The sequence below is a fragment of the Rhinopithecus roxellana genome, chromosome 16 (genome assembly GCF_007565055.1).
Source record: "Rhinopithecus roxellana isolate Shanxi Qingling chromosome 16, ASM756505v1, whole genome shotgun sequence".
NCBI classification, from domain to species: Eukaryota; Metazoa; Chordata; class Mammalia; order Primates; family Cercopithecidae; genus Rhinopithecus; species Rhinopithecus roxellana.
The window spans coordinates 19,406,931-19,433,518 of NC_044564.1; the positions used below are offsets into that span (position 1 = coordinate 19,406,931).

Genomic DNA, 26,588 nt, shown 5'->3' on the forward strand with positions numbered 1-26,588 from the left:
CCCCCGAGGAAGCACCGGATCCGCCAGCGCCTCCACCGAGCCAGGACAAAACTCGCGGCCGGGGCGCCCAGGGACCCAGCGCAGCGCCGCGCAGCCGGGGCCTCCACGCCCCCACGCCCTGTCCCGGCCCCCCCCCCGGGCATCCGCGGCTCGCCCCGGGGGATTAGAGCTCGGCCCGACACACACCGCCCGCCCCGGGGCGCCGGGGACAGGGAGGCCCGCCCGTGCCGTTCCTCAGGCCGCCGGGGACCCGCACCAACTCCCCTCGCCTCCGAAGGACGAGCCGGTCCGCACCTCCTGCTCGGGCCAAGGCCGACGAGGGGCACAGGGAACCCGCCTCCTCTCCAGGCCGCGGCGAACCCGACGAGCGCGCCCTCGCCTCCGCCCGGCAGCGCGGCCCGCGCCCCCTCCCCAGGCCGCGGGGAAACGCAGCGCACGCCCCGCATCTGCCCGGGGGCCCAGACCCTCACTCACCCAGAGCTCGGTACCCCAGCTCATGGTGCTGGGGGCGCGAAGGGGCGCTCCGCGCGGCGGGCGCGGCTCTCTGGTCCCCCACCCCGGCGATCCCTTTGCCCCCCGAGATCCCCGCGACCGCGGAAAGCCCGGAGTCCGCGCGGCCTCCTCTGGCTCGCAGCTCCTCGCCCGGGGTCTCCTCGGCGGCTCCTCCTCCCCGCCGCTCCACAGCAAAATGGCCCGAGGAAGCAGCAGCCGCGGCCGCCGCAGCGCCCGCCCGCCCTACACCAGGAGAGCGGGGGAGGGGCGGGAGGGGCGGGGCGCGGGGGCGGGGCCGGCCTGACAGCTCGCGCACGCGCGCCCGCCCCGCCCCGGCCCGGTCCCCTCCCCCGGGCTCCCCCGGGCTCCCCCGGCCGGGTCCGCGTCGCCCCGGGGTCCGGAAGGACGCGGAGGAAGGTGTGAGGGACGGCGGGAACCGGTTCCCGAGGACTCCCCCTGCCAATCTCCTAATGACTTCTTAGTGACCACTCTCTGCTCGCAGTACTAGCGCTTGCCTTGGAACGCGGCCGGCCCTGGGATCACCGATGCTCCGCGGAGGTCTGAGATCGCTCCCCTGCGCGCAGCGCCCCTCTGAATTTAAGGACAATACTTTCCCCTGGCAGCCATGCGCGCCGAGTAGAGTGGGCCCGAGAGGCTCTTTTCCCACCGCCCGAGGGAGGCCCGAGCGCCCCGCAGGCTGGCGCGGTGAGAGTGAGGCGGTGGTATCTGCGCACTGTGAGAATAGAGACGTCGAAGCAAGCGCGACGGCCTCGAGTGGTTGGGGAAAATATCCAGGGGCGTGCACCCAGTGATTTCCAATCTTTGAAACCAATGATTTCCAACTTGTTCAGCCAAGAAACTCTCAGGCGTGAAATCACGTTACCGCCTAGTGGGTAAAAGCAAAGGCGTGGGGTACACAGATAACTTGTTTGGTTCAAATCCAGCACGTGCTGACCCGGTGGAGGCGGACAATTCCTCCACCGCTGGAAGCACAGAGCGCAGTCCACCAGATGGAGGCAATAACGCGTCCATCTCACCGCCCGGCGGTGACGATCAGGGTGAGCCAAAGCCTAGGGTTGGTAAACCCAGCGCTCATTTTATCAATAGACGGACTCCCTCTTTATATATCCAAAGATCTGCACAAATGTCCTTACTGACAAGCTATGGAAAATGTTTGGAATTCCAACTCCTCTGACTCACTAGGCCTTTCCCCACAGCTTATCTTTCTCCCTCGGTTAATGCTACTACTGGATCCTTTTCTGAGTAACCGTGCGACTCCCAACATGGGCCCCCAGTTAAAAAATACTTTATGATGATGCATTTCTCCAATCCCACCCCACCATTTTCAACCTACTTATCATTCTCCTCCATTAAAAGGTGCAGCTAACCCGGGTCTAGTGGCTCACGACTGTAATCCCAGGACATCAGGAGGCCCAGGCAGGAGGATGGCTGGAGGCCAGGAATTTGAGTCCAGCCTGGGCAACATCGTAAGACCCTGTCTCTACAAAAAAAAAAAAAAAAAAGTTAGCTGGGCATAGTGGCATGCACCTGTGGTCCCAGCTACTTGGGAAGCTGAGACACGAGGATAGCTTGAACCTAGAAGGCTGAAGTTGCAGTGAGCCATGATCGTGCCATTGCCATCCAGCTTGAGCAACAGAGCAAGACCCTGTCTCAAAAATATTAACAATAATGAATTAAAGCCAGACGTTGTGGCTCACGCCTGTAATCCCAACACTTTGGGAGGCAGAAGTGAGTAGATCTGAGGTCAGGAGTTTGAGACTAGTATGGCCAACATGGAGAAACCCCCTCTCTACTAAAAACACAAAAGTTAGCCGGGTGTGGTGACAGGGCACCTGTAATCTCAGCTACTCTGGAGGTTGAGGCAGGAGAATCGCTTGAACCTGGGAGGTTGGAGTGAGCCGAGATTGTGCCACTGCACTCCAGCCTGGGTGACAGAGCAAGACTCTGTCTCAAAAAATAAAATAAAATGAATAATAATAATAAATTAAGAGGTGGAGCTACAAAAACAAAACAAAACAAAAACCTCTTGGAGATAAACCTCCAACTCTACTTCCTTTGTTGGGCAGTTACAATAAATTTAAGTTGTCAAAACTGTTTTGGTCTGCCTTTTCTCAGTTACAACCCTCCCTTCCTGCCCACCCCCATTCTTGTGTCTGTATAAATATTTTGCTCTCAGTTACTAGGTCTGAGTTCTCTTTCCTCCAGAGACTGCTAGATATATAACAATGAGAACGGCCAGCTACCTATCTCCTAAGGCAGATTAATAGCCAGAGTGAGTTGCAGGGGGAAATTGAAACAATGCTGCAGTTTAGTCTGCTAAAATTTGGAAATGGTACATGCAATGCAGGTTTATCTAACAAGACTTTGCCTCAGTAATCACCTTCCTGCCAGGGCTTGACTTAGTCAAACACAGTGATCTAATCTTGACCAAGTTCTTGGAGACTTCTCAAAAACAGTGACCACTTGTGAAAATACTCTAATCAAGAAGCAAAACAACCTGCTGCTTTAAAGAGGAGAAAGAGGAAGAGGAAGGGACAGCAGAAGAAAAAGAGACCACATGAAGATGAAACTCTTTAAGACGAGTAAGCAGGAAATTGTTAGTTATAGGAAGGAACCCATTAAAAGTTGCTGCCTAACTATATGGAAATGAGTTAATTATACCACACTGCAAATATCTTTAATTTCATTAAGCTTTGGCAGTAACTGGAAAATGCTTGAAAGTGTCAAATCTTCAAAAAATAAAGGAGAAAGACATCAATGATCATGAAGCAATGAGAACAGGGTTTGGGATAAAATGAAATAAGCCAGAAGAAAAAAAGGCTAAAATACAGCACAGCATTTTTTTAGGAAGAACTAAGTCCGTTTCAGTTTCCCTTCAGAGCAGGAGGAAGTGATTCTAAGCCAAGGAGGTATCCCCATGAATGACCTCCTGTGACCTGACCTACTTAGGAACCAGTTTTCACCAGGGGTACTCTAAACTCGATGTAAACGCTGATATTATCTAGGGGGTTAGTCTGGGTTGCATATACTGGTTTCACCTCTCAGTAAAATCTAGAGAACACTGATTTACAAAATTATGATCTTGGTGTGATATTATAAAATATATATTTGGTCTTCAACCTTGTTTCCTGAAGTATAGCTCCTAAAATCCTTACAGACCCCAAAATGATGTATTTTTATATACTGAGATGACTGATGGCTGACAGCCCTTAAGTATTAGCAGCTTCAAGACGGGACTGGTCATCATAAAGACCAAGACAAGATTAGAGGTGTGGGACTTTTATCTGCACCCACACTGTCACTCCAACCTCTGGGGACTGGGGAGAGGTGCTGAAAGTTAAGTTGCTCAGCAATGGTCAATAGTTTAATCAATCATGACTACATAAAATAAAGCCTCTATTAAAACTCCAAAAAACAAAGTTCTGAGAACTTCCAGATGGCTAAACACATAAAAGTCCCTACAGAGTTGGCTGGATGTGGTGGCTCACGCCTGTAATCCCAGCACTTTGGGAGGCAGAGGCAGGCAGATCACCTGAGGTCAGGAGTTTGAGACCAGCCTAGCCAACATAGTGAAAAACACCATCTCTACTAAAAATACAAAAAATAAAATAAAATAGCCCAGTGTGGTGGTGACTGCCTGAATCCCAGCTGCTTGGGAGGCTGAGGCAAGAGATCGCTTGAACCCAGGAGGCGGAGGTTGTGGTGAGCTGAGATCGTGCCACTGCACTCCAGCCACTATACTCTGGCAACAGAGTTTAAGACTCCACCTCAAAAAAAAAAAAAACAGTTCCTAGAGGGTGGCATGCCCAGAGAGGGCACAGAAGTTCCACTGGGAGGCAGAGCTTTCAGTGAGCCGAGATCGCCCCACTGCGCTCCAGCCTGGGCGACAGAGCAAGACTCCATCTCCAAAAAGAAAACATCTCCTTCCCTGTACTCCATATATCTCTTCATCTATATCCTTTATAATAAACATGTTTCCCTAGGTTCTGAGAGGCACTGTAACAAATTAAACCCAAAAGGAGGACTTGAGATTTCTGATTTATAAACAGTTGGTCAAAAAGATCACATAACCTAAAACTTAAGATTGACACCTACTTGGGGTGGGGGGCAGTCTTGAGGACCAAACCCTCAACCTGTGATATCTGACACTATCTCCAGGTAGATAGTGGCTGAGGCATGTGAAGTTCGAGGCTGCAGTGGGCCATGATCGCACCATTACACTATGGCCAGGGTGACAGCAAGACCCTGTCTCTAAAAAAATAAAATAAAAATAAAAACAAAAAAAACCCACTAAATTAAAGGACACTCAGCTGATGTCCACTAAAAAATTACTTGGTTGGTGGTAGGAAGAAATTCCAACACATTTTGTCACAAAAGTCCCCTATGTTAATTATTAAGTAAAAAACAAAACAGCCGGGCGCAGTGGTTCACGCCTGTAATCCCAGCACTTTGGGAGGCTGAGGCGGATGGACCATGAGGTCAGGAGTTCTAGACCAGCCTGGCCGACATAGTACAACTCTGTCTCTACTAAAAATACAAAAATTAGCTGGGCATGGTGGCCCACGCCTGTAGTCCCAGCTACTCAGGAGGCTGAGGCAGGAGAATCGCTTGAACCCAGGAGGTTGTGGTGATCCAAGATTGCGCCACTGTACTCCAGCCTGGGCAACAGAGTAAGACTCCGTCTCAAAAACAACAACAGAACAAAACTCTGTAAATTTATGTTTTTTTCCTACTCTCAGTGGGGGACTCAAACATGTTCCACTGGATAATCTGATCACATGGTCAGTATTAGCAATGAAATAAGTTATCTGGTCAAACAGAACAGAGACCCTGTATAGGTGGCTGTGTAGTCAGAGGCAAACAATTGTATTAAGGCTTTTTGGCAATTCTAACCCTGCTTGCAACTAATAAACATCTAATTCAGGGGCTTAGATGGACAGCTATTTATACAGCTGTAGATAGATACGAGATTTTAAAGCAGATAGGGTTTCAAAATTGTTAAATTGGGATCTGGTGTTCTACTATTTACTAGTTGTATGGCCTGCAAGTTACTTACATTCTCTGAGCTTCAGTTTACTCACTCAGAAGACAGGGATCTTGCCCAGGTGCAGTGGCTCACGCCTGTAATCCCAGCACATTAGGAGGCTGAGGCAGGCGGATTGCTTGAGCCCAGGAGTTCAAGACCAGCCTGGGCAACATGGCAAAAATCTGTGTCTACTAAAAATACAAAAAAATTAGGCGTGGTGGTGTGCCTGTAATCCCAGTTACTCGGGAGGCTGAGGCAGGAGAATTGCTTGACCCAGGAGGCGGAGGTTGCAGTGAGCTGAGATCGTGCCACTTCACTCCAGCCTGGCGACAGAGAGAGACTCCGTCTCAAAAAAACAAACAAACAAACAAAAACAACAAAAAACAGGGATCTCATAGGTTGTCATTAGTCTGAAATTAAGGAATTGGGGTTGAGTACAGTCTTCAGTGTTAGCCAGATTTGGATAGCTCTGTCCAGACAGCTATAGAGACCTTTGGCTGAATTACTTTCCTTCTCTAAGCCTCAGTTTCCTTTTTGAGATGGAGTCTTGCTCTGTTGCCCAGGCTGTAGTGCAGTGGTGCAGTCTCGGCTCCCTGCAAGCTCCGCCTCCTGGGTTCATGCCATTCTCCTGCCTCAGCCTCCCGAGTAGCTGGGACTACAGGTGCCCGTGACCATGCCTGGCTAATTTTTTGTATTTTTAGTAGAGACAGGGTTTCACCGTGTTAGCCAGGATGGTCTCAATCTCCTGAACTCGTGATCCGCCCGCCTTGGCCTCCCAAAGTTCTGGGATTACAGGCGTGAGCCACCGCTCCTGATCAGTTTCCTCTTCTTTAAAATGGAAATATGGCCATGCACAGTGGCTCATGCCTGTAATCCCAACACTTTGGGAGGCCAAGGCAGGCAGATTGCTTGAGATCAGGCATTCAAGACCAGTTTGAGCAACATGGAAAAACCTTGTGTACACAAAAAATAAAAAAAATTTGCCAAGCATGGTGGTGCACAACTGTAATCCCAGCCAGCGGGGAGGCTGAGGGGGGATAATTGCTTGAGCCTGGTAAATTGAGGCTGCGGTGAGCCTTGATCATGCCACTGCACTCCTGAGAGTGAGACCCTGTCTCAAAAATCAAACAAATAAAATGGAAATAATGCTACTTCAAAGGTTATTGTAAAGGTGGAAAGAAAGGTGGTTTATGCCTATAATCCCAGCACTTGGGGAGGTGAAGGTGGGAGAATCATTTGAGCCCAGGAGATTTAGACCAGCGTGGGCAACACAGCAAAACCGTCTCCACAAAAAAAGTACAAAAATTAGCCCGGCATGGTTGTGCTTGGCTACTTGGGGGCTTGAGGCAGTAGGATCGCTTGAGCCTGGGAGTTGGAAGCTGCAGTGAGCCGTGATCGTACCACTGCACTCCAGCCTGGGAAACAAAGTAAGACTCTGTCTCAAAAAAAAAAAAAAAAAAATTAAAATTAAACAAAAGAATATGTACAAAATGTTTACCACATAATATACACACAAGTATCGGTTACCTTTCCTTTCCTTCTGTTTTCTGGAGGATTTTTACTTACTGTAGAAAATAAAGCAATCCTTTCAGCATTTTTTTTTTTTTTTTGAGACGGAGTCTCGCTCTGTCGCCCAGGCTGGAGTGCAGTGGCCAGATCTCGGCTCACTGCAAGCTCCGCCTCCCGGGTTTACGCCATTCTCCTGCCTCAGCCTCCCGTGTAGCTGGGACTACAGGCGCCCGCCACCTCGCCCGGCTAGTTTTTTTGCATTTTTTAGTAGAGACGGGGTTTCACCGTGTTAGCCAGGATGGTCTCGATCTACTGACCTCGTGATCCGCCCGTCTCGGCCTCCCAAAGTGCTGGGATTACAGGCTTGAGCCACCGCGCCCGGCCCCTTTCAGCATTTTCTTTTTGTCTTTGTTCTTAGAGAGGTCTTGCTCTGTTGCCCAGACTGGAGTGCAGTGGCATTATCATAGCTCACTGCAGCCTTGAATTCCTGGGTTCAAATGATCCTCCACAGTAGCTGGGAATACAGGCCTTTAAACATTTCTGATGCAGCAGGACTGCTTGCTTGAACTTACAGTTCATTGGTTGTCTACTGGTGAAGAACTACTTCTAATGAAATTCTCAGGATTTTTTCTTCTTCAAAATAACTTGTTTTTAGCTTAAAATTTCCAATTTCTTTTGCATTCAAACTACTTACATGGGACCCAAGAAAGCGATCAACTGGAAAAAGTGGAGTAGGATAAAACCAGGAACTCTACGGTGAGTGAAATGCTAAAACTGCAATGAATTTTCACAACGAATAATCCAATTCCCCTGAAGGTCTGTAAAGATGTACATCAAATTAAGAAAAACTCCCTGTCCTGTGGCTGCGCAAGTTATAACTAGGGTCGATAGGTTGAGGAGTAATTTTGAAGTTCCTCTCCAATCCACAGGACTCAAAGTGTGTCAGAGCCTGACTTTTCCATGATCACTTTCTGCAGAAAGATGCACTTGGAGGCATTCCCGACGCTCCAAGAAATGCATGAAAACTTTAGCTGCAGTCGTGGAAGAAATGGTGTTTCAAGTCAAAGAATGAAAGTAGCATTTGACTTCTGAATGTATTGCTAGGCCCCAATTTGACCACCAATTTCCTATACTGTCTTAACAGAGGTTTTTGATTTGCAATATCAACCAACTTTTTTTTTTTTTTTTTTTGACAGGGTCTTGCTCTGTCACCCGAGCTGGATGCAAGTGTCAAGGCTTACTCAGTGTTGACTCCTAGGCTCAAGCGATCTTACTACCTCTCTGCCTCCTGAGTAGCTGGGACTACAGGTGCGTGTCACCATGCCCGCTAATTTTTGTATTTTTTTTTTTTTTTTTTTTTTTGAGACAGAGTCTCCCTCTGTCGCACAGGCTGGAGTAAATTGGTGCAGTCATGCCCACTAATTTTTTTTTTTTTTTTTTGAGATAGAATCTCGCTCTGTCACACAGGCTGGAGTGCAATGGTGCGATCTTGGCTCACTGTAACCTCTGCTTCCCAGGTTCAAGCGATTCTACTGTCTCAGCCTCCTGAGTAGCTGGGATTACAGGCATGCGCCACCATGCCTGGCTAATTTTTGTATTTTTAGTTAGAGACAGGGTTTTGCCACGTTAGCCAGGCTGGTCTCAAACTCCTGGCCTCAGGTGATCCACTGACCTCAGCCTCCCAAAGTGTTGGGATTACAGGCATGAGCCACCGCACCTGGCCTAATTTTTGTATTTCTTGTAGAGAAAGTGTTTCACTATGTTGCCCAGGCTGGTTGCAAACTCCTGGGCTCAAGTTATCCACCAGCTTTGGCCTCCCAAAGTGCTGGGATTCAGGCATGAGACACCAGCCAGGCCTATCAAGTCTTTTGATAGGAAAAACACATGGCAATTGTACTTTATTAAACTGGAGAATATTAACCCATTAATTACTTAAAAGAGTTCTGGAAATGTCTAAACCGATACCAAATAATTATTTAATAATAATAGCACTAGATTCAACACTACACATTCTAGTAGTAACCTTAAGCTGATCCTGAAAAGTTAGAGAAAATAGGTTGGGTAGGGTGGCTTACACCCGTAATCCAGCACTTTGGGAAGCCGAGGTGAGCAGATCACTTGAGGCCAGGAGTTCAAGACCAGCCTGGCCAACATGGTGAAACCCTGTCTCTAGCAAAATTACAAAAATTAGGTGAGCATACTGGTGCACACCTGTGGTCCCAGCTAGGGAGGCTGAAGCATGAGAATCCCTTAAACCTGGGAGGTGGAGACTGCAGTGAACAGACAGCACACCGCTATACTCAGTCCTGGGCAACACAGTGTCTCTGTCTCAAAAATAAAAAAGAGAAAATAGAAAAATAAAATGTAATTGACTAAGAGAGTAAGGCTAAAAGCCACGCTTAGGAGATCAGTCTTTCCAGCCCCTGCAGGCTTTTTCACTCAATACCTTAAAGTGTAACGCCTCTTTGAAAATGTTGCCAGGAGAAGCAGGCATAACTTGTTCTGTCACTCAACCTGTTTCCAGTTACAGCATCATGATTATGCAAATAATCTTTTCTTGAAACTATGAAATCACATGGCTAAATGTAATTGTCAAGGTAGCAGTTTTCTCAGAATTTAAGAAGTAACTGTAGAGAAAATGCTCCACAATGTCTTTGTAGTCAGGTTTCCCTCATTCTTATTTCTCTCAATTCCAAAATAATGACCGGCATAATACAGCTTTCAAATATGTGACAGAAGATATTACCCTTAAACCTCTGGACAGACAGCATTGGTATGACCCCATGCAGTTCACATCATAATACCCAAGTATAAAGAAGCAAGGAATCCTAAGAACCCAGTTTTAAGCCCTTACAAAACTGTTGTCCAGAAACTAAGACAAAAGTCTCCTATTTAAGACTATTTTAATGTTTCACACTATTGTATTATTAAATGGGATTAAGATTCTTACCTGATTTTTTTTTTATTGAGACTGGAGTGCAGTGGCGGGATCTTGGCTTACTGAAACCTCCGTCTCCCAGGTTCAAGTGATTCTCCTGCCTCAGCCTCCAGAGTAGCTGGGACTACAGGCACGTGCCTTGATGCCCCGCTAATTTTTGTATTTTTAGTAGAGACCAGGTTTCACCATGTTGCTCAGGCTGGTTCCAAAGAACTGACTTTCAAGTGATCCGCCCGCCTCGGTCTTCCAAAGTGCTGGGATTCAGGCGCAAATCACCCCACCAGGCCTCATTTTGTTTTTAGTACAGTATTATATTCAAATTTAAAACCAGAGATTCTCAAAGATGACACTTAACTTTAAAAGATAAAAAATACTCCAAAGCAGGCTGGGCGCGGTGGCTTTACGCCTGTAATACCAGCACTTTGGGAGGCCAAGGCCGGAGGATCACTTGAGGTCAGGAGTTCGAGACCAGCCTGGCCAACATAGTAAAACCCTGTCTCTACTAAAAATACAAGAATTAGCCAGGCGTGGTGGTGCAGGTCTGTAATTCTAGTTACTCTGGAGGCTGAGGCAGGAGAATCGCTTGAACCCGGAAGGTGGAGATTGCCGTGAGCTGAGATCGTGGCATTGCACTCCAGCCTGGGTGACAAGAGCTGGACTCCATCTCAAAAAAAAGAAGGTCCCATACGTTCTAAAAGCAAAGAAAGTTTCCATACAAAATTAAGAGAAAAATGTTAAGACCCAGACTCAGGGTTGGATGAAATAGCATGAGGCAACAGAACACAGGAGTTAAGAGCTTCCGCGTGATTCCCAGCTCAACCTGGAGCAAATGACTTACTTCTCAGAGCCTCAGTTTGCTTACCTGTAAAGTAGGAATAATGATAATACCTACCTCCTAGCTCATCAAATTGTTCCAAAAATTAAATACAACAAAAGGCCTAACGAATTTCCTCATAAGGGCTCAATAAATCGTATTATTGCAACCATTTCACCTGATACTTGAGTATGAAGCGCCTATAAAAAAAAAACCACAGGACCCCTACGGCAAGCCAGGAATTTTTCGATATTTCGCTCCGAGTCAACGCTCAGTGAAATCAGTTCAGTCAGTGAAATCAGTTCAATCAGTGGCCAGACACCGTGCGGCTGACACACCCTATCCTCCGACCCTGAGATCGGGGTCCCCAGAGCCCAAGGTCGCTTCCAAGGCTCTGCGAGGCAGAGGTGAGGCCCGGGCTGGTCTGGTTCGGCCACCGTTGTTATGGCAACCGCCAAGCTCTTTGGGCTAAACTAAAAGTCTGCACTAGAGGGCCAATCGAAGGGCCCCGAGGTGGTCAGCATAGGCCCCTCGGCGACTTCCCAAGTCGCAATCTCCAGGAAAACCACCACAGGCTTTGCGGAGATAGCCGCCGACCCGCGCTCCCCGGGCCCTTCCGGCGGTTGCGCCCTTTAACCCCGGAAGTGGGCAGGAGAGGAAGCGGCTGGTGATGCTGGAACAAACATGGCCGCTCTGGCGCCCGTCGGCTCCTCCGCCTCCCGGCGTCCTAGGCTGGCCGCGGGCCTCCGACTGCTCCCGATGCTGGGTTTGCTGCAGTTGCTGGCCGAGCCTGGCCTGGGCCGCGTCCATCACCTGGCACTCAAGGTAAAGCCTGGCAAGGCCGGGCCGGGGGGCGGAGGCCGAGGCCACTCCCCCGGGTTTTAGGGCAACTTTGGCCCATTGGGGACCTCTGAGCCACTGGACCACCTCTTTGTCCCTGGCCGCGGCCTTTCAAACTGACAGGTGGCGGGGTCTGTGGGGAAGGCGGGTCTGGGCGGCGCTGGGGTCCTGAGGCTGACCGGCAGGGGCGGGAAGACTCGAGCTGAGGGAGGGGAAGGGGCTGAACTGTGGCGTAGCCCCCACGGACTCGGGAGGCTGCTCTTAAATCCCTGCTGGCTTGCCTGAATTCCTCACTCATGGCAGCCCGCTCGCCCTTCTCCTTTCTCCCCTCCAGCTTTTATGCTGGCTTTCCTTGTCCGCGGTCTCCGCTCTTCCGTGCCCTTGTACTGTACCGGCGGTTTGAAGGTACTTGGAACCTTAGCCTCAGTTTCCCATTTTGGTTTAGGGCGCTCTCTGGAGCGAGACTCTTCGGAAGGAATTTCAAATCTTGCTTAAAACACGTGACTGAGAATTTAAAGCCAGCATTAAAATGTGTCTCTAATCAAAGGGCCTGCTTTTTCTTCCTCTATCCCGTCATTGTCTAGGGAAGAGAGAATTTTGATAAACCTAGAATGATCCCCTGGATCTTGCTTTATAACTAGCAGAGAAAAAACCTCTAAGGCTGAAACGCACCCTAAGGTGGTTCAGCAGGTTACTATATCTGGGAAATTGTCCAGGCGCCGTGTCTCATGCCTGTAATCCCAACATTGGGAGGCCTATGCAGGAGGATTGTTTGAGCCCAGGAGTTCGAGACCAGCCTAGTCAACATGGTAAAGACCGCCTCCCCAAACCTGTCTCTACAAAAAATTAAAAAGTAACCAGGTGTGGTGGCACACGCCTGCAGCTTCTGGGGAGGCTGAGGCAGGAGGATCACTTGAGCCTAGGAGGTTGAGACTGCAGTGAGCCGTGATTACTCATTGCACTCCAGCCTGAGCGACAGAGCAAGGCTCTTTCTCAAAAGATATAAACAGAAAATTAGAGACATAGAAAAGTAAATTGTTATGACCCAAACTCTTGTACATTATTTTCATACCATACAGTCTTCTAAGAAGTGGAACTGTAGGCCAGGCGCGGTGGCTCATGCCTGTAATCCCAGCACTTTGGGAGGCTGAGGCGGGCAGATCACGAGGTCAAGAGATTGAGACCATCCTGGCTAACACAGTGAAAGCCCGTCTCTACTAAAAATAAAAAAAAAATTAGCCAGGCTTGGTGGCGGGCGCCTGTAGTCCCAGCTACTTGGGAGGCTGAGGCAGGAGAATGGCCTGAACCCGGGAGGCGGAGCTTGCAGTGAGCCTAGATCCTGCCACTGCACTCCAGCCTAGGCAACAGAATGAGACTCTGTCTCAAAAAAAAAAAAAAAAAAAGAAGTGGAACTCTAGAAAGTTTGTCTTGTAAAAACACATTGTTTTAGCAAACTATGAAGCATTATATTTTGTTAATGTAGAATTTAAAGAATACAGAATGAAATTAAAAACCTGACATGACTGGGCGTGGTGGCTCAGGCCTGTAATCCCAGCACTTTGGGAGGCCGAGGTGGGCGGATCACCCGAGGTCAGGAGTTTGAGACCAGCCTGGCCAACATGGCGAAACCCGTGTCTACTAAAAACAGAAATATTAGACGGGTATGGTGGCACATGCCTGTAGTCCCGGTTACTATTTGGGAGGCTGACACAGGATAATTGCTTGAACCCGGGAGACTGAGATTGCAGTGAGCAGAGATTGTTGTGCGATTGCGCTCCAGTCTGGGCAAAAGAACGAGACTCTGTGTCAAGAAAATAAATAAATAAAAGCCTGACTAGATCCATACAACCATGCTTTTTGGTAACAACTTTTGTTGTTTGTAAATAAAAATTATCCTGATTAAAATGGTTCAATCACAGGAGTGGGGGTGGGGCAAGTGACTTTTGGCTCTTTTGAGAATCTGTTGAGAGCTATTGAATCTGTCTCCAGAAAAGTGTGTGTAGAAAGGTAGACAAAACTTGGCCAGGTGTGGTGGCTCACGCCTGTAATCCCAGTACTTTCGGAGGCCGAGGTGGGTGGATCACTTGAGGTCAGGAGTTCGAGACCGGCCTGGTCAACATTGTGAAATCACGTCTCTGCTAAAAATACAAAAATCAGTGGTGTGGTGGTGGCGGGCGCCTGTAACCCCAGCTACTTGGGGGGCTGAGGTCAGAGAATCGCTTGAACCCAGAGGAGGAAGTTGCAGCGAGCCAAGATCACGTCCCCGTACTCCAGCCTGGGCGACAGAGCAAGACTCCATCTCAAAAAAATAAATAAATAAAAAATATAAAATGGACATCCTAAGTCAGGGGTGTCCAATCTTTTGGCTTCCCAGGGCCACATTGGAAGATGAAAAATTATTTTGGGTCACATATAAAATAGACTAACAGTAACTATAGCTGATAAGCTTTAAAAAATTATGGAATAATCTCATAATGTTTTAAGAAAGTTCACAAATTTGTCTGGGCACAATGGCTCACACCTGTAATCCCAGCACTTTGGGAGGCCAAGGTGGGCGGATAACAAGGTCAGGAGATCGAGACCATCCCGTCTCTACTAAAAATACAAAAAATTAGCTGGGCGTGGTGACAGGTCCCCATAGTCCCAGCTACTCGGGAGGCTGAGGCAGGAGAATGGCGTGAACCCAGGAGGCAGAGCTTCCAGTGAGCCGAGATCGCCCCACTGTACTCCAGCCTGGGCGATAGAGCGAGACTCCTCAAAAAAAAAAAAAAGTTCACAAATTTGTGTTGGGCCACATTCAAAGCTGTCCTCGGCCGCAGGTATCCTGGGCAAGCTTGTTCTGAGTTCTTGCCCAAGAAAATGGAAATCATTTGAAGAGAGCCTGTCAGAGCAGCAACTTTAGATTGTCTGTTTTGCTTGAGACTGAGTGAAATAGGATACTTGATCAGATTAGAGACCCATAATGGCAAGGAGAGCATGAAGAGGTCACTGAGTACCAGGAATATGTATTGATCTCTTAAAACCTGGCTGGTGCTGGTGGCTCACGTCTGTAATCCCAGCACTTAGGGAGGCTCATTTGAGGCCAAGATTTGGAGGCTGCAGTGAGCTATTATGGCGACACTACACTGTAGCCTGGGTGACAGGAAAGACCCCATCTCAACAACAGCAACAAAATTAGCCAGACGTGGTGGTGCATACCTATAGTCCCAGCTACTAGAGAGGCTGAGGTGGCAGGATCCCTTGAGTCCAGGAGTCAGAAGCTGTAGTGAGCTATAATGGCGTCACTGTATTCCAGCCTGGGGGACAGAGTGAAAACTCAGTTCTTAAAAAAAAAAAAAAAAAAAAGACAAAGCAAAACAAACTTTTTATTGTGGAGAATTTCCAGTGTGCTAAAGTAGATAGAATAGTATAATGAACTCCCATTTGCCTGTCACCCTCAATAACCATCAACACATGGCTAATTCTGCCTCATCCCCACATACATCAATTTCTTGTTCTTATTTTTTATTATTTTTAAAATTAGAAATGAGTCCTCTTATATTTTTATTCTTACTCCATGCTACATTTTCCACCATTCTTCTGGCTTTCTCAATCTTCTCACATTCCATCTCTTTTGACCTTTCCCTATATTCCTTGCCTTTTTATTTATTATTATTATTATTTTTTGAGACGGAGTTTTGCTCTTGTCACCCAGGCTGGAGTGCAATGGTGCAATCTCTGCTCACAGCAACCTCCGCCTCCTGGGTTCAAGCGATTCTCCTGCCTCAACCTCCCAAGTAGCTGGGATTATAGGCATGCGCCATCACGTCCGGCTAATTTTTGTATTTTTAGTAAAGACAAAAATACATGTTGCCATGTTGATCAGTCTAGTCTCGAACTCCTAACCTCAGGTGATCCACTTGCCTTAGCCTACCAAAGTGCCGGGATTACAGGCGTGGGCCACCGCTCCTGGCTGTTTATTGTTTTTGTTTATTTTTTTAAAGACCTGTCAGCAGGAAATACTCCTTGCCTTTTAAGAACAACTTTATTGAGGTATAATTTACATGCCATAAGATCACCCATTTTAACTGTATAATGCAATGATTGGTAGTAAGTTTACTGAGTTGTACAGCTATGACCACATTCTAGCCACAGAATGTTTCTGTCACCCCATAAGATCCCTTATGTTGGTTTAGAATCAATTCCCATTCCCACCACTAGTCCCAGGAAGCCACTAATCTACTTTCTGTGTCTATAAACCTGCCCTTTCTGGATGTTTCATGTAAGTGGAATCACAGGATAGGTAGGGTTTTTTGTTTGTTTGTTTGTTTGTTTTGAGACAGAGTCTCAGACTGTTGCCCAGGCTGGAGTGCAGTGGCGTTATCTTGGCTCACTGCAACCTCCACCTCCCAGGTTCAAGCCATTCTCCTGCCTCAGCCTCCCGAGTAGCTGGGACTACAGACAGGCACCCACCACCACGCTCAGCTAATTTGTGTATTTTTAGTAGAGACAGGATTTTGCCGTGTTGGCCAGGCTGGTCTCGAATTCCTGGCCTCAAGCAGTCCGCCCGCCTCAGCCTCCCAAAGTTCAGGGATTACAGGTGTGAGCCACTGCGCCCAACCGATAGGTAGGCTTTTGTGCCCATCTTTCTTTCTTTCTTTTTTGAGCTTCATTCATTTTTGTGCCATGTGTCAGTAATTCATTCCTTTTTACTGTTGAATGGCCTTCCAGCGCACAGATATATCTTCTTTTGCTTAGCGGTTCACCAGTCGATGGGTGTTTGGGGTGTTTCCACTGTTTGGCCTTTATGAATGATGGTGCCATAAATGTTCACATGCAAGGCTTTGTGGGGCCATATGTTTTCATTTCTCTTGGATGATATCCGGGAGTGGAGTAGAATTGCTGGGTCATGTGGTTTATTTATGTTTAACTTTTTAAGAAACTGCCAAACTATTTTCCAAAGTGGCTCTACCATTTTACATCCCACCAGCAGTTTATGAGAGTTCCCTTTCTTCTCATTGTTATCAGCATTTGTCCTTGTCTTCCTATATTGTTTTATTTTATTTTTTATTTTTTATTTTTTTTGAGACGGAGTCTCGCTCTGTAGCCCAGGCTGGAGTGCAGTGGCCGGATCTCAGCTCACTGCAAGCTCCGCCTCCCGGGTTTACGCCATTCTCCTGCCTCAGCCTCCCAAGTAGCTGGGACTACAGGCGCCCACCACCTCGCCCGGCTAGTTTTTGTATTTTTAGTAGAGACGGGGTTTCGCCATATTAGCCAGGATGGTCTCGATCTCCTGACCTCGTGATCCGCCCATCTTGGCCTCCCAAAGTGCTGGGATTACAGGCTTGAGCCACCGCGCCCGGCCTTCCTATATTATTTTAAAGAAAATTGGCTGGGTGTGGTGGCTTGTGCTTGTAATCCCAACACTTTGGGAGGCAAAGGCAAGTGGATCACCTGAGGTCAGGAGTTCGAGACCAGCCTGGCCAACATGGTGAAACCCCGTCTCTACTAAAAATACAAAAATTAGTCAGTGCGGTGGTGAGCACCTGCAATCCCAGCTACTGTGGAGGCTAAGGCAGGAGAATCACTTTAATGCAGGAGGTGGAGGTTTCAGTGGGCTGAGATTGTGCCACTGCACTCAAGCCTGTGCGATAGAGTGAGACCCCCCTCTCAAAATAAATAAATAAATAAAGTAAATAAGTAAATAAAGCAAATCAAAGGCATTGCATCATTTCATTCATAAATATTTTGGCATTACCTATAAAAAATAAGAGCTCTTTTAAAAACATGACTACAATGCCATTATAACAAAAATATCCTTAATATCATATAATGTCAAATCAGATTCAGATTTTCATTGGTCATAAATGGATTGGAAAAGTTTTGAAAAGTCAGTATCTAAATCACATCCTCATACTGTGATCAGTTAATACATCTTTTTTTTTTTTTGAGATGGAGTTTACTCTTGTTGCCCAGGCTGGAATGCCATGGCACAATCTTGGCTCGCTGCAACCCCTGCCTCCTGGGTTCAAGTGATTCTCCTGCCTCAACCTCCTGAGTAGTTGGGATTACAGGCACCTGCCACCACACCCTGCTAATTTTTTGTATTTTTAGTAGAGGTAGAGTTTCACCATGTTGGTCAGTCTGGTCTCGAACTCCTGACCTCAGGTGATTTACCTGACTTGGCCTCCCAAAGTGATAGGATTACAGGCATGAGCCACCACACCCAGCGTGATCAGTTAATATGGTTTTTTTTTTTTTTTTTTTTTTTTTTTGCGAGGAGGTCACGGAGTCTCACCCTGTCCCCCAGGCTGGAGTGCAATGGCGCGATCTCAGCAAACTGCACCCTCTGCTTCCTGGGTTCAAGCAATTCTCCTGCCTCAGCCTCCCGAGTAGCTGGGACTACAGGCGCCCGCCACCACGCCTGGCTAATTTTTTGTATTTTTAGTAGAGACAGGGTTTCACCATATTAGCCAGGATGGTCTCGATCTCCTGACCTCGTGGTCTGCCCGCCTTGGCCTCCCAAAGTGCTGGAGTTACAGGCGTGAGCCTCCGCACCCAGCTATAAAATGCTTTTTTAATTATTAGAAAAATTTTTGAGTTTTTAATTATTTTTTCCTATTATTTGTTTTTCTTCTTTTTTTAAGTTTCCACACTCTGCATCGAACATACCTGTTTTAGTGACTGCTGTTTGGTGGCATGTATGCCAGTGTGCTTCCTTCTGAAAATACCAGTGTAGTATAATAAAATATTTGATAAAACAGCCCTGGAAAATTCCAGTGATTGCTGTGTCTTTTTTTTTTTTTTTTTTTTTTCTTTCTCCTTTTTATTGCTTCCCTTTACTACTGCTGTATAGATTTTTTTCTTCCTGGAATTTATTCTTTTTTTTTTTTTGGAGAGTCTTTCTCTGTCACCCAGGCTGGAGTGCAGTGGCACGATCTCGGCTCACTGCAACCTCTGTCTCCCAGATTCAAGAGAATCTCTTGCCTCAGCCTCCCAACTAGCTGGGACTACAGGCGTGCGCCACCATGCCCAGCTAATTTTTTTATTTTTGGTAGAGATGGCATTTCATCATGTTGGCCATACTGGTCTCGAACCCCTGACCTCAGGTTATCCATCCACCTTGGCCTCCCAAAGTGTTGGGATTACAGACGTGAGCCACTGCGCCCAGCCAGGGTTTATTCTTTTTGTAACTAATAGAAAAAAAGTAGGTGTCAGTAAATTATATCTGAACTATAAAATAACTTTTCTTTATCCCTTTCCGCATCTGTTTAGTTGCAGAGTAACAAAAATATGGGTCACGTAATTAAGCACTAGAACATTTCAGTGTAAATGAGTAAGAGGATGGATTTGTTTGTGTTGGGTTGACTAGTGTCCCCCCAGGTTCATGTCTGCTTGGAACCTCAGAATGTAACCTTATTTGAAATAGGGTCTTTGCAGTTAACATTAGGTCATAGGGGGTTAGGGTGGGCCCTATTTTCAGTGTGCCAGGTGCCATTATAAAAAGAGGAGAGGGCACAGAGACATATGCAGAGGGAAGAAGGCCATGTGATGGTGGAGGCAGAGCCTGGAGTGAGGTGTGGCTACAAACCAAGAATGTTAAGAATCCTGGTAGTCACCAGCAGCTTGAAAGAGGCAAGGAAGTATTCTTCCCCAGAGCCTTTAAGGGACCGTGGCCCTGCTGATGCCTTGATTTTGGACTTGTAGCCTCCAGAACTGTGAGAGAACAAACTTCTGTGGTTGATTACAGCAGCCTCAGGAAGCGAATGCAATATACACCAATAATCTCACCCCAAAACTCTACCTTCATAGGAACGTGTTATTCCTTTATTTTTGAGTAATAACTTTCAGAGAACATGTTTAGCCATTAAGTGATGTTTGCAGCCAGGCATGGTGGCTCACGTCTATAATCCTAGCACTTTGGGAGGCTGAGGTGGGCAATCACCTGAGGTCCGGAGTTTGAGACCAGCCTGGCTGACACGGTGAAACCCCGTCTCTACTAAAAATACAAATAATTAGCCAGGCGTGGATCCCAGCTTCTCAGGAGGCTGAGGCAGGAGATTCGCTTGAACCTAGGAGGCAGAGGTTACAGTGAGCCGAGATTGCGCCATTGCACTCCAGCCTGGACAACAAGAGTGAAACTCCATCTCAAAATAATAATAATAATAAATAAACCATTAAGTGATGTCTGTAGGCCTATTGCGATGGCTCATGCCGGTAATCCCAGCACTTAGGGAGGCCACGACGGGCAGATCACTTGACGTCAAAAGTTAAAGACCAGCCTGGCCAGTATGGTGAAACCCCATCTCTACCAGAAAATACAAATATTAGCCCGAGGTGTTGTCAGGTGCCCGTAGTCCCAGCTACTTGGGAGGCTGAGGCAGGAGAATCACTTGAACCCGGGAGGTGGAGGTTTCACTTAACCAAGATGGTGACCCTGCCCTCCAGCCTAGGCGACAGAGTGAGACCCTGTCTCAAAAACAAAACAAAACAAAACAAAAACAAACAAACAAACAAAAAAACAGTGATGTGGCTGGGCGCGGTGGCTGACGCCTGTAATCCCAGCACTTTGGGAGGCCGAGGCGGGCGGATCACGAGGTCAGGAGATGGAGACCATCCTGGCAAACATGGTGAAACCCCGTCTCTATTAAAAATACAAAAAATTAGCCGGGCGTGGTGGCGGGCGTCTGTAGTCCCAGCTACTCGGGAGGCTGAGGCAGGAGAATGGTGTGAACCCGGGAGACAGAGCTTGCAGTGAGCCGAGATCACACGACTGCACTCTAGCCTGGGCAACAGAGTGAGACTCCATCTCAAAAAAAAAAACAAGTCTGGGCGCGGTGGCTCAAGCCTGTAATCCCAGCACTTTGGGAGGCCGAGGCGGGCGGATCATGAGGTCAGGAGATCGAGACCATCCTGGCTAACACGGTGAAACCCCGTCTCTACTAAAAAATACAAAAAACTAGCCGGGCAAGGTGGTGGGCGCCTGTAGTCCCAGCTACTCGGGAAGCTGAGGCACGAGAATGGCGTAAACCCGGGAGGCGGAGCTTGCAGTGAGCTGAGATCTGGCCACTGCACTCCAGCCTGGGTGGCAGAGCGAGACTCTGTCTCAAAAAAAAAAAAAAAAAAAAAAAAGCAAAACGGTGATGTTTGTAAGTAAGTAAGTAAAATCTTTCTTTGCACAAATACTCTAGAATTGGTGCCAGTCGATCAGGACCCACCTGATTACACCAGCTTTATGCAGTGGATCTTTCCTAATTCATTGGCTGCAGCCTCACTTTACATACTGCTTTCTGAATTCTGAGTAGGGAGGGATGCATTTATTCACTCCCATCCAAAAGTATCTGGAAAGTTTTGGGAAATTAAAAGAGGATTTTCCTGGCTGGGCGCGGTGGCTCACGCCTGTGATCCCAGCACTTTGGGAGACCAAGGTGGGTGAATCACCCGAAGTTCGAGATCAGCCTGGCCAACATGGTGAAACCCCATCTCTACTAAAAATACAAAATTATCCAGGTGTGGTGGCATATGTCTGTAATCCCAGCTACTTGGGAGGCTGAGGCAGGAGAGTCGCTTGAACCTGGGAGGCAGAGGTTGCAGTGAGCTGAAATTGCGCCACTGCACTCCAGCCTGGGCAACAAGAGTGAAACTCTGTCTCAAGAAAAATAAAAATAAAAATAAATTTAAAAAGAAAGAGGATTTTCCTCATCTCATGCCCATTGATTATTATGATTGCCCATTGACGATGACGATGATGATGATGGTGAGGATGATGATGATGATGGTGATGATTGTGCCTCGTCTCGGGCCCACTGATTATTAGCTGCTCCGTTGTGGTAAATTTCAAACCTTTCCTAGGCATGCCTCCAAAACTGTGATCAGTATGAAAAGTGAATGTTTGCCACAACTGGGCGCATGTCCATCCATAGGTTAGCCATGTCTGTCCAGAATTTTTGGTTGGCCATGTGGACCCAGTGGTGTAGAAAAGGAGACAGTGTACTGTCCCAGCAGTGTGTGGTCAAGCCCAGCACCTTTGTCTTGGGAGTGTAGGAAAGAGCTTGGTTATGGCAACCAGCAGCTTACTCAAGCTGACTTGGATGGAAGGACAGTAGGAGAACTGGGAGAATGTGACACTGAGGGGGATGGTGTTGATATGTCCTTTTAAATCTTTCTTCCCTCTTAAGTATGCAGAGAGAGTTCTAGTATAATGAGACCGTGTTGTGTACGCAGAAAGGTTGAGACTACTGAGCTAATGATAACTGTTTTGAGCTCATTTGGGGAAAATGAAGTGTCCTATAGAATCCAAAATTTAAGTGATAGAAATAGCTGCTTGTTATTAAAGCATCTGTGATAAGTCAGAGACTGTGCTAAATATTTGATGCTTTTTATTCATCGACTCCTCATAGCAGCCCCTTGAGATAAATGTTATTATCCCTGCTTTATAAATTAAGAAAATGGAGCTCTGGTTAAATAAGTGGAGGAGTCAGAATTTGAACCCAGGTTAGCACACCTTCCATTTTACCTGCACTGGGTAAGCTTCCGGTGGGTGCCTCAAGCCCTCAGTGGCTGTCTGAGAGGATAGCCTGTGTGCCAGCACCTCAGTCTTCTGTGTAGCTCTTCTCTCACTTCATGTGCTTAGCTGGTGGATTTTGGTTATATGAGTGAATTTGACCCCATTCTATTTGTGAATTGCTATGTATGTACAATGAGCCAAGAATTATAATGTTAAACTGCTTAGGTTAGTTTATCCTACCACTAATAGAAGGCAGCTAATGACTGGTAGCTCCCCCGCCCCCCACCTTTTTTTTTTTTTTTTTTTTTTTTTTTGAGACAGTCGCATTCTGTCATCCAGACTGGAGTTCAGTGGTCTGATCTTGGCTCACTGCAACCTTTATCTCCCAAGTTCAAGTGATCCTCCTGCTCCAGACTCCCAAGTATTTGGGATTACAACGGGCGCCACCACACCTGGCTAATTTTTGTATTTTCAGTAGAGATGGGGTTTCAACATATTGGCCAGGCTGAAACTCCTGACTTCAAGTGATCCTCCCGCCTCAGCCCCCCAAAGTGCTGGGAATACAGATGTGAGCCATCGAGCCCAGCCATGATTGGTAGTCTTCTTCTTGTTTTCTTTTTTCTGTATTAGTAGAGAAATTGCTTCTGGTGCTTGAAGGTACTTTTTGCTTACCTTTTGGATGTGATTTTTGTTTTGATCAGTGGTCACAAACTCAAGATGCGGTTAGAAGCCGGCTTGGTTTTGTAAGTCAGCTGGCTCAGTGAGACTGCAGCGGGAGGGGTAGCAGAAGAGCACAGGCTCCTGCCACAGCGGCCCCTGCTCCTCGCTCCAGAGAATGGGTTCTTATTGTACTGGAACGTGGCCTACAAGCGCTGGATCTTGTGGCTTTTTTTTTTTTCTCTTTTTTTTAAATAAGAAAAGCTGGAAATTCATGTTTTTATGTGGAATCCGTTGGCAACTAATTCAAATTTAAAACAAAAGTGAAACATGACACTGTGTTGGCCATATATAACATGGTGTGGGTTAGTACAGTCTGTAGACCACCAGTTGGCGAGCCGAAGCTAGCTCAGTTAAGTGTTACTGTATTTCTTACTTTCTAAAACTCAGTTTATAAGAAAAACTAAATTGAGGTATCATTGCTCTATTTTTTTTTTTTTTTATGACTGAAAGCAGTTTAATATGAAGTCATTGCAGAAGTTCTGACATTTAGTTAAAATAACAGAATTGTCAGTATAAAACAACTGGTTTTAAAGTGAGGAAGAAAAGAGCAAATACATCAAAATAGTATATCCTTTTTTTTTTTTTTTTTTTTTTTTTTAAGATGGGGTTTTGCTTTGTCACCCAGACTGGAGTGTTGTGGTGCAATCTCGGCTCACTGCAGCCTCCGCCTCCTGGGTGGGTTCAAGTGATCCTTGGCCTTCTGAGTAGCTGGGACCACAAGTACACACTGCCACACCCCGCTAATTTTTTGTATTTTTGGCAGAGATGGGGTTTCACCATGTTGCCCAGGCTGTTCTTAAACTCCTCAGCTCAAGTGATCTCCCTGCCTCAGCCTCCTGAAGTGCTGGGATTACCACGCCCAGCCCTTTGATACACTTTTTATTTGCTTGTAAAAAGTATGTGGTAGTTAAAAGAATAGATTTGGGACTTAATTCTGAGTTAGGTTACTGGCCCTGCCATCTACTAGCCTTATGATTTTACGCAAGTTTTAACTCTGAGCCTCTGTTTCCTCGTCTACCAAATGGACATGTTTGAGGCTACTTGCCTCAGAGTTGTAAGAAGAACTTGAGGTGATACATGAAGCTCTTAGTGTAGTACTGGAGACAAGGTCAGGTGCTTGCAGTCTCTGAAATCCTTGGTGAAACAGGCAACCTTTACTGTGGTGTCAGTGCTAATGGAAATGGTAGGGTGGAGATTGAGAATATAGCTGAACCTCCATTGCCTGTGTCAATGCTAATGGAAATGGTAGAGTGGAGGTGGAGACGGTAACTGAATCTCCATTGCCTGTGTCAATGCTAATAGAAATGGTAGGGTGGAGGTGGAGACGGTAGATGAATCTCCATTGCTTGCATCTGGTATTGTTGTGCTTATGCTTCTTTGTCACATCCTCCTCGCTTGTACTTTCTTCCAGTCTCAAGATATCTATGTCTCTATGATTTTTTTTTTTTTTTTTTTTTGAGACGGAGTCTCGCTCTGTCACCCAGGCTGGAGTGCAGTGGCCGGATCTCAGCTCACGGCAAGCTCCACCTCCCAGGTTTACGCCATTCTCCTGCCTCAGCCTCCCGAGTAGCTGGGACGACTACAGGCGCCAGCCACCTCGCCCGGCTAGCTTTTTTTGTATTTTTTAGTAGCGACGGGGTTTCACCGTGTTAGCCAGGATGGTCTCCAACTCCTGACCTCGTGATCCGCCCGTCTCGGCCTCCCAAAGTGCTGGGATTACAGGCTTGAGCCACCGCGCCCGGCCGTCTCTATGATTTTTATAGTGAGGTATAGTTTGCAAAGTCACTTGCATACATACCTTATTTGACATGACACGATAGCTTAAAATGGAAGTAGGGAACAGGTTAGGTGAAGGTCCTGCAGATATTATTGGCAACAGTGCTTGCTTGGTTTTTATTTTACTTATTTTTTGAGATGGAGTCTCACTCTGTCACCCAGGCTTGAGTGCAGTGGCATGATCTCGGCTCACTGCCACCTCTGCCTCCCGAGTTCAACCGATTCTCCTGCCTCAGCCTCTCTAGTAGCTGGGACTACAGGCATACACCACCACATCCGGCAAATTTTTGTATTTTTAGTAGAGATGGGGTTTCATGTTGGCCAGGCTGGTCTCGAACTGACCTTAGGGGATCTGCCCACCTTGGCCTCACATAGTGCTGGGATTGCAGGCATGAGCCACCGTGCCTTATTGATTGATTGACTGAGACAGAGTCTCGCTCTGTCTCCCAGGCTGGAGTGCAGTGGCACGATCTTGGCTCACTGCAGCCTTGGCCTTGTGGGCCCAAACTATCCTCCCACCTGAGCCTCTTGAGTAGCTGGGACCACAGGCTTGCGCCACCACACCCCGCTAAATTTTTTTTTTTTTTTTGGTAGCGATGGGTTTTCACCATGTTGCCCAGGCCGGTCTCAAACTATGGGGCTCAAGTGATCCTTCTGCGTTAGCCTCCTGAGTAGCTAGCATCACAGGCACCTGCTATTACTCCTGGCTATTTATTTATTTACTCTGTTGCCCAGGCTAGAGTGCAGTGGCGAGATCTCAGCTCACTATAAGCTCCGCCTCCCAGGTTCAAGTGATTCTCCTGCGTCAGCCTCCGAAGTTGCTGGCATTACAGGCATGTGTCACCACGCTTGACTACTTTTTGTATTTTTAGTAGAGATGAGATTTCGCCCTGTTGGCTAGGCTGGCCTCAAACTCCAGACCTCAGGTGATCCACCCACCTTGACCCCCAAAGTGCTGGGATTACAGGCGTGAGCTACCGCGCCCAGCCAAAAAAAAAAAAAAAAAAAAACACACAAGTTGAAAGGGTATGTATTTGCCCTTACTTATGAAAGACTTGAAAGAAATTCACCAAAGGATTAAAAAGTTAATGCCAGTGGGATTGTGGGTAAGTTTTGTTTTGTTTTTTCTCTTTTTTTTTTGGAGATAATCTTGCTTTGTCTGCCAGGCTGGAGTGCAGTGGTGTAATCATAGCTCACAGTAGCCTCAAACATCTGGGCTCAAGGGATCCTCCCATCTCAGCATCCCAAGTAGCTATGACTACAGTTGCATGCCACCACCCCTGGGCAAATTTTAAAATGTTTTATAGAGGTGGGGGGGTGTGTCTCTCTATGTTGCCCAGGCTGGTCTTGAACTCCTGGCCTCAAGTGACCCTCCCACCTTGGCCTCCCGAAGTGTTGGGATTATAGGTGAGAGCTACCGGGCCCAGTCCTTTCTTTTTTTTTTTTTTGAGACAGGGTCACACTCTGTGGCCCAGGCTGGAGTGCAGTGATGCAGACCCAACCCACCGCAGCCTCAACCTCCTGGGCTCAAGCAATCCTCCCACCTCAGCCTCCTGAATAGCTAGGAGTATAGGCACCTGCCACCATGCCTGGCTCATTTTTTTTTTTTTTGTAGCGATGGGGTTTCTCTGTTGCCTAGGGTGGTTTAAAACTCTGCTCAAGCAATATGCCAGCCTCAGTCTCCCAAAATGTTGGGATTATAGGCAAGAGCCACTTCGGCCGGCCCCTCACCTTTTTTTTTTTCTCTGTCAAATGTTACTGAATATAGCTCTTTACATTTAATGTTGTATCATGATTAGTTTCCCTTGTTAGGAGACGATAATGTGAAAATGGCTCTCATGTCAGATCTACGTGGAAGTCCCAGCTTTACTAGCTGTAGTCTGCTTGGCCTCAGGTAGTCATTTCTCCTCTGAACCGGTGTCTTCATCGCTACCATGGGGCTGCTTCTCTTAACCACACTAAACTG

At 47.2% G+C, this 26,588-nt stretch overlaps 2 protein-coding genes across 8 annotated transcripts in view; one reads left to right on the forward strand and one right to left on the reverse strand.

The window, feature by feature from the left end:
- FNBP1 (formin binding protein 1) overlaps positions 1-748 on the reverse strand; it is a 164,678-nt gene extending 163,930 nt beyond the window's left edge. For all 4 annotated transcript variants that reach the window (XM_030920303.1, XM_030920302.1, XM_030920301.1 and 1 more), the window contains exon 1: positions 475-748. In XM_030920303.1, coding sequence (XP_030776163.1) covers positions 475-498 — 24 coding nt within the window. In that variant the 5' untranslated portion in view covers positions 499-748. The remainder of the gene's footprint in view (positions 1-474) is intronic.
- Positions 749-11,271: 10,523 nt separating this feature from the next.
- GPR107 (G protein-coupled receptor 107) overlaps positions 11,272-26,588 on the forward strand; it is an 84,954-nt gene continuing 69,637 nt past the window's right edge. For all 4 annotated transcript variants that reach the window (XM_030920304.1, XM_010360943.2, XM_010360941.2 and 1 more), the window contains exon 1: positions 11,272-11,625. In XM_030920304.1, coding sequence (XP_030776164.1) covers positions 11,485-11,625 — 141 coding nt within the window. In that variant the 5' untranslated portion in view covers positions 11,272-11,484. The remainder of the gene's footprint in view (positions 11,626-26,588) is intronic.